The 7,266-nt window shown below is 44.2% G+C and overlaps 1 protein-coding gene across 3 annotated transcripts in view; it reads left to right on the top strand.

Annotated features, from left to right (window-relative positions):
* Positions 1-7,266, top strand: part of SEPHS1 (selenophosphate synthetase 1) — a 30,454-nt gene that overhangs the window by 871 nt on the left and 22,317 nt on the right. For 2 of the 3 annotated variants that reach the window (XM_077337971.1, XM_077337972.1), the window contains exons 2-3: positions 161-281; positions 3,023-3,285. In XM_077337971.1, the coding sequence (XP_077194086.1) occupies positions 3,093-3,285 (193 nt within the window). In that variant the 5' untranslated portion in view covers positions 161-281; positions 3,023-3,092. The remainder of the gene's footprint in view (positions 1-160; positions 282-3,022; positions 3,286-7,266) is intronic. The other variant, XM_077337973.1, reaches the window with a different exon arrangement.

The following is a 7,266-nucleotide window of genomic DNA, read 5'->3' as shown; positions in this document are numbered from 1 at the left end:
GAACGCGTCTAGTTGCAGAGGTGTTCCCCTTGGGGGTAAGCCCCGAAACTCTCAGAGCTTGGCTAGAAAGAGCATTGTAGGCGCTTGCAAGGCCCCGGTGTGCCTTTTCGAGCGAGTACTGTGGATGTTGAAGGTTTCCCGTTTTCATGGTTCCTTACAGGTCCCATCACTCTTCCCCTGGAAAGAGAAGGATTGCCCCTCTTCTTTTCCGCTTTGGTCGTGTTTTTGGCCTTTTTCCACGTGGTTGAGCCTCCTGGGGTCGGCATGCTGCTTTGCCCAAAGTACGTTAGTCCTTCGGCTGCTCTTATTCATCTCTTGAATGTTGGTTTCTGAAGTAAAGGGAGTTCGGTGGGAGGGACTGAGTCTAGCAAAATGTGCTGCAGATCTAGCCCAGTATTTTTGAAATTTGGCCAATAAAATGGCATAAAATTGTGGTAGTTTTTTAATTACTCAGGAGAAGTAGCCCTGTAATCCTTACACTGGGAGGCAGGTTTTCTGTCATGTGATTTTAAATTCAGTAAATAAGACATAAGGATTTTTTTAGGATTCACTGTCCTGAAAAATGATTTGAGGCTTTAGTAGCTGCTATACTTGTAAGGAAGAGTTCCTCTATAGGGGAAATAGTTTGCTTCACCACATTAAGTTTGGCTTTAGAAAAGTTGTTATGAAGTAGCATGCATCTTTGGAACTGGAAGGGGATGGGTTAGTATTTACTAAAATTTATCTCAATTTCTGTTAAAGCCTGCTAGCAGACCTCTGCCTTACCTTGGCTGGCTTTTTAATGGGAGATACATTTTGAGCTTATTCAATTATCCCATTGACATCTATGTAGTTTAGAAGTGTTTCAGTGGCTAAATCTTTGCTGTGGTAAATCCATAACAGCATTGACCTTGGTTCTTACCTACCTGTGACAGTTTAAAGCATGTAAAGTTTCAGATACCTCCTCAACCCATCAAACACACTTTAGTAATATTGTTGAACTTTCCTGAGCAATGGAGTAACATACTAACGAACAGTAACATTCTAGGAAGTAATTCCAGCTGAATAATTGTTAGTGCAGGGTTTTTTTTCTTTTGAAGAAACTGTAACATATAAAGGTAAAGGTATCCCCTATGCAAGCACCGGGTCATGTCTGACCCTTGGGGTGACGCCCCTAGCGTTTTCATGGCAGACTCAATACGGGATGGTTTGCCAGTGCCTTCCCCAGTCATTACCATTTACCCCCCCCCCCCCCAGCAGCAAGCTGGGTACCGACCTTGGAAGGTGGAAGGCTGAGTCAACCTTGTGCCGGCTGCTGAGATTGAACTCCCATCCTCATGGGCAGAGCTTTCAGACTGCATGTCTGCTGCCTTACCACTCTGTGCCACAAGAGGCTCATACTGTAACATGTAAAGGTAAAGGTAAAGGTATCCCCTGTGCAAGCACCGAGTCATGTCTGACCCTTGGGGTGACGCCCTCTAGCGTTTTCATGGCAGACTCAATACGGGGTGGTTTGCCAGTGCCTTCCCCAGTCATGACCGTTTACCCCCCAGCAGCAAGCTGGGTACTCATTTTACCGACCTCGGAAGGATGGAAGGCTGAGTCAACCTTGAGCCGGCTGCTGGGATCGAACTCCCAACCTCATGAGCAAAGCTTTCAGGCGGCTGCCTTACCACTCTGCGCCACAAGAGGCTCTTACACTGTAACATGTAGACCAGTTTAAATAATACCCAGAATAATTTTACGCAGACGCAACTGAGTTGTACATGCTGTTTGAATCTGCTGCTGATGTTTGTCCTGGGCCATGTCCTGAGGATGCATTCTTAAAGTTGATTTGCACTTGGTTTTATAGTAATGCTTATCTTAGTTCTAATGATCCAGCTCTTCTGTAGATAACCTTGTGTGAGCAGTGCTATGTGGGAACAGTCTCCCCTGCAAACTGGAGATTGTTTTTATCATTTCATGGAAGAGAAGCCACAGCCTTTTAAAAGGTTCAGTGGCACACTGCTTATCTGAACATTCCCTTGGCAAAAAGTGAGTAGCTCTCTGATCAGAACATTCTCATAGCTCGTGATAATAAATACACAGAATTATAACATTTCTATCTTACCAAGGTAATAGAAACACTGAAAACAGCTTAATGAAATATATCATAAAGCCCAGCTAAAATACATAGATGAAAAGGGGCAGCAGATTAAAACATAAAGCAGGATCATTGAAGGAACACAGGACAAAACAAAAAAACCTTCAGAAGGCAGTGATAGAAGGGGACAAATGAATATCGGTGGTGAGTGAGTGCCATAAAGAATATGATCTAGATAAACTATACATTTGGCTTTTGATCAGCCTTTGACAAAATTAGTGCCACTGTGTATTGATATCAACCTAGCTGGTTTTAAGCATACTACTCGGAATCGTGTGGATCTACAGTGGCATGCCAAAAAGGAGCACAGCATTGCAGGGCATGCATATGTGAGATGTGCTGCAGCTGATAAAGTCAGAAGTCAGTACAGGCTGACTTAAAAAGCACAAAGTTACACCTGATTAAGATGATTGTGTGAATAGACCCTGAGTCCTGGTATTATCAGATATTCTTCATTTTGTTCCAGAGGGCTACCTGGCTTATTTCACAATTTCAGCACATTGTTTGAAACAGTAAGATACGGCAAAAATCCAGTGTTGCTTCTGTTAATTTCCATTGAAATCAGGTGTGACTTAAATAGTACTCCTCTGGGCTTGGGTCAGGGTGCTTTAGATAGATTACAAATGTTGATGCTAATATCTGGTTGGTTTGGTATTACAGTCTCTTCCATTGAAAAAGATCATCATAATTAAGAATAAAAAGTTCTGTGGAAGACTAAGTAGCATTTAAGCAAAAATAAATACTACTGTTTTGTCCTATTCTTTTAAATGTAAGCAGAGTAGGACCATACAGGAATGCCTGTTCTGAATCATAGTAATTTGTTGTAGTTTGTGCCTGGAAACCACTTTACAGGTTAATTCAAAGTTATTTAAACCTGTGTTTTATTTTTTAAAAAACTAGGCTTGTCTTCGAGAAAACAGACCAAAATATTTCCTGAAGAGGAAAAGCTTGAGGTTCTTGCACCCAAATCATGTCTGTTCGGGAGTCCTTTAATCCAGAAAGTTATGAACTTGACAAGAGTTTTCGACTAACCCGATTTACTGAACTGAAAGGCACAGGTTGTAAAGTGCCTCAGGATGTCTTGCAGAAATTGCTTGAGTCTCTACAAGAAAATCACTTCCAAGAAGATGAACAGTTTTTGGGAGCTGTTATGCCAAGATTAGGTAAGTGGCTGTTCTTTAGTGGTGGTCCCCGATGTTGCAGACACCAGAGAGCTATAGATTTAAGTTCCTGGAAAATGAGTTTCACAGTGTACTTACTAGTGAACAGGTAAGTTATTCTGAGTTGTTTTACCTGTACGAAATGAATAAAGTGGATTATTTCTAAAGTTGAAAATTTAAGTATATCTAGCTTTTAGCACAGTATAGCTGTGGATTTATGTAGTCGGTTTCAGCTAGTTGTATTATAACCTGCTTGTGACATGAATGGATACATTTGTTTTATTTTGCTTCTGTGTTGTTTATTCTAGTATTTTAATGTTCATATATCCACTGCTTTAAAGTCTTGTAACTATAAAAGCTTGTAATGTTAAAAGAGAACTGTGATTGGATTTCATCCTGGAGTTCCAGGTATATTCCAAACAGCAGCAAGGGCTGCAATCCTAAGAACATGGGACTTAATTCTGAATAGCGACAACAAGACCAACTACATGCCCACTAGATCCTTGCCCATCCTGGCTCTTGAAAACAGCTGGCATAAAGATAATGGGCCCCCTCCAGGAGATAATAAACCTATCTCTAACAACAGGAGAATTCCCGGAGGGTTTGAAAGAGGCTGTGGTACGTCCACTGTTGAAAAAAAAATCTCTAAACCCACAAGAGCCTAACAACTACAGGCCCGTGTCTCACTTAGCGTTTCTGGGCAAGATGATAGAAAGGGCAGTCGCAAACCAACTGACAGAATACCTGGAAGAAGCTTCGGTCCTAGACCCATCCCAGTCTGGCTTCCGGCCTGGCCATGGGGTAGAGACAGCGCTAGTCGCCCTGACGGACGACCTCCGTCGCCAGTTGGATCGAGGCGGGTCGGCACTGCTGATATTATTAGACCTCTCAGCAGCGTTCGACACAGTCGATCACGAGCTTCTAGCTCGCCGCCTCATCGATGCTGGAATACAAGGGACAGCCCTTCAATGGCTGATCTCCTTCCTCCAGGATCGTGGACAGAGGGTTGCAATAGGAGAGAAAACATCAGGCCGCCGGCAACTTACTTGTGGAGTCCCACAAGGAGCGGTCCTCTCTCCTATCCTATTCAACATCTTCATGCGCCCTCTCGCACAGCTGGTACGGATGTTTGGGCTGGGTTGCCATCAATATGCAGATGACACCCAGCTCTTCCTCCTGATGGATGGCCGCCCTGACTCTCCCCCAGAAGCATTAGCCAGCTGCCTGGAAGCAGTGACGAGATGGCTCAAGCAGAGTCGTCTGAAGCTCAATCCTTCAAAGACGGAGGTCCTGTGGCTAGGTAGGAAGGGCCCATGCGAGGAAGCGCGCCTGCCTACCCTGGATGGCGTGCAGCTCTCTACGGCTCACTCTGCCAGGAACCTAGGTGTGATTCTGGACGCCTCCCTGACAATGGAGGCCCAGATCACAAAGGTAGCGCGGCTGGCATTCTACCATCTCCGCCAAGCCAAACTACTAGCGCCCTACCTGGCCCCGGAACACCTAGCCACAGTGATCCATGCGACGGTCACCTCTAGACTGGACTTTTGTAACTCGCTCTACGCAGGCCTGCCCTTAGCCCTGACCCGGAAACTACAACTAGTTCAAAATGCAGCAGCCAGGATCCTCACGGCAACACCGTGGAGGTCCCATATCCGGCCTATTCTCCATCAGCTGCAATGGTTACCAGTTGAATTCCGGATCAGACTAAAGGTTCTGGTAATTACCTTCAAGGCCATACGCGGTCAGGGCCCAGTGTACCTGAGGGACCGCCTCCCCGCCTATGCCCCCAAAAGAGCTCTGCGCTCTACTGCCTCCAATCAGCTAAGGATCCCTGGCCCTAAAGAAGTCCGTCTGGTCTCGACCAGGGCCAGAGCATTCTCTGTTCTGGCCCCTACCTGGTGGAACGAGCTCCCAGAGGAGATCAGGGCCCTGACGGAGCTTAAACAGTTCCGCAGGGCCTGCAAAAAGGAGCTCCTCCACCAGGCATTTGGCCGAGACCAGATGTAATCTACAGTGACCAAGGGCCCCTGCTCCCCCCCACCCCCCCCCTCAGAATTCAATCAATAAGCCACCCCCCTCAGAATCCCATCAACAAGCCCTGGACCTGTTTGTGTTATGATTGTTTATTGTTATACTGTGTTGTGTTTGGTTGCAATTGTTGGTTATTGGTGTACATGTTCTACAGACTGTTTTATGTATGGTTCTCTGTTATAATGTAAACCGCCCTGAGCCTCCGGGGAGGGCGGTATAAAAGTATGATAAATAAATAAATAAATAAAATAAAATACATCTTCTAAGAATTGTTCCCAAAATGCATTTCAGATAAACTTAAAACATGCTTAAAGGTAAAGGTATTCCCTGTGCAAGCACCGAGGCATGTCTGACCCTTGGGGTGATGCCCTCTAGCGTTTTCTTGGCAGACTCAATACAGGGTGGTTTGCCATTTCCTTCCCCAGTCATTACCGTTTACCCCCCAGCAAGCTGGGCACTCATTTTACTAACCTCGGATGGATGGAAGGCTGAGTCAACCTTGAGCCAGTGCTGGGATTGAACTCCCAGCCTCATGGTCAGAGTTAGCAACCATAAAAAGATTCCAGATTGTAATCCAGAATAATAGGTGCTAGTTCATGAATGAAAGCTATATAGGTGTGTCCCCCCAGTCTCCTGCAGGGCCCTGACACCAGTCCTTTCTATTAGATGGCATCATGAAACCCTTTAATTACATAAGAGTATTTTTCACCTGGTAGAATAATAAGCAGTATTAAACTGTTCATTTGACCCAAGATCACAAATCTATTTTGGGACAGTTTGGGGAGGACATGTAAGTTATGCTTGTTGAGAGCAGTGAGGCTCAGATGTGTTTGTCAGTAGGATTTTTCTGAGTGGGGGAAAATAGTATAAACTAGAATCTGAAGTAGCTCCTGGAGTGATATTTTAATGTTTGTAACATGGTCATACAAATCTTAGGCAAGTTTCAAAAGTAAATTGTGTTTTACTGAAACAGAAATATCACCCACTTGCATATTTTGATTCTTTTATTTGAATATGTAAAATGTCTTAGTTTTCAAATATGCTTTTCCTCATATTTCCTGTGGATTTCAACTTTCATGTTGAACAATGAGACACTGAAGTTTTCAGCATCTGGGATTTTAAAGAAACATGGCAGCCAAAATACAGAGAGTAATAAGTGTATTAAGGAGTACACTTGTCTATAATTTTTAATGGTCTAATGATGGTCATGTGGCTCCCGCCAAATTCCTTTTCATTTTTTCTTCCCTCAACCTAGATCCAAGTGGGTAGTCGTGTTGGTCTGAAGTAGCAGAACAAAGTTTGATTCTAATGGCAGTAGAGAGTGAGTCATGGATTAGTACACAGTCGTTTGTTTGAGTTCAATTCTGACAGTAATTAAAAGAGAACCTGTCACTACATTCCCATTTGTAGAGACTAACAGAATATAGTGACAGTTTCTCTTTAATTATTCTCAGCTTCCACCATTGGGCTCACCACAGCGCTGATAAAGCTGTTCTGACCGAGCAGTGATATCAGGGCTCTCTCAGCCTCACTCACCTCACAGGGTGTCTGTTGTGGGGAGAGGAAAGGGAAGGCTGCTTTGAGACTCCTTCGGGTAGAGAAAAACAATTTTTTGCTAGGCGTGTGTCAATTTGGGGGTTCCTCTCCAGCTTGCCAGCATGCATGCTGTCCTCATTACCCCTATGTACAGTGACAGGATACCTGAGGGGCTTCTGCAACATCCAGTAGATCGCAGAGAATGTCTGTCTAATAAAGTAGATACAGATGATGTTTAATGGCATAAAATCTAATCAAGTACGGTGTCTGCTCATTAAGGCTTCTTTGTACTAAATGAGGATATAGTCTTGTGTTATTTCAGAAGATCTGAATCATCTTCTATGTGAGTTGACTTGTAGGCCTTTGTAGACAAACCCAAGGGTGGGCTGGCTAGGCAAAGAAGTTGCATTGCTCTGA

The sequence above is a fragment of the Paroedura picta genome, chromosome 5, assembly GCF_049243985.1.
Source record: "Paroedura picta isolate Pp20150507F chromosome 5, Ppicta_v3.0, whole genome shotgun sequence".
Classification (NCBI taxonomy): domain Eukaryota; kingdom Metazoa; phylum Chordata; class Lepidosauria; order Squamata; family Gekkonidae; genus Paroedura; species Paroedura picta.
This window is presented reverse-complemented; position numbering and strand designations above follow the sequence as displayed.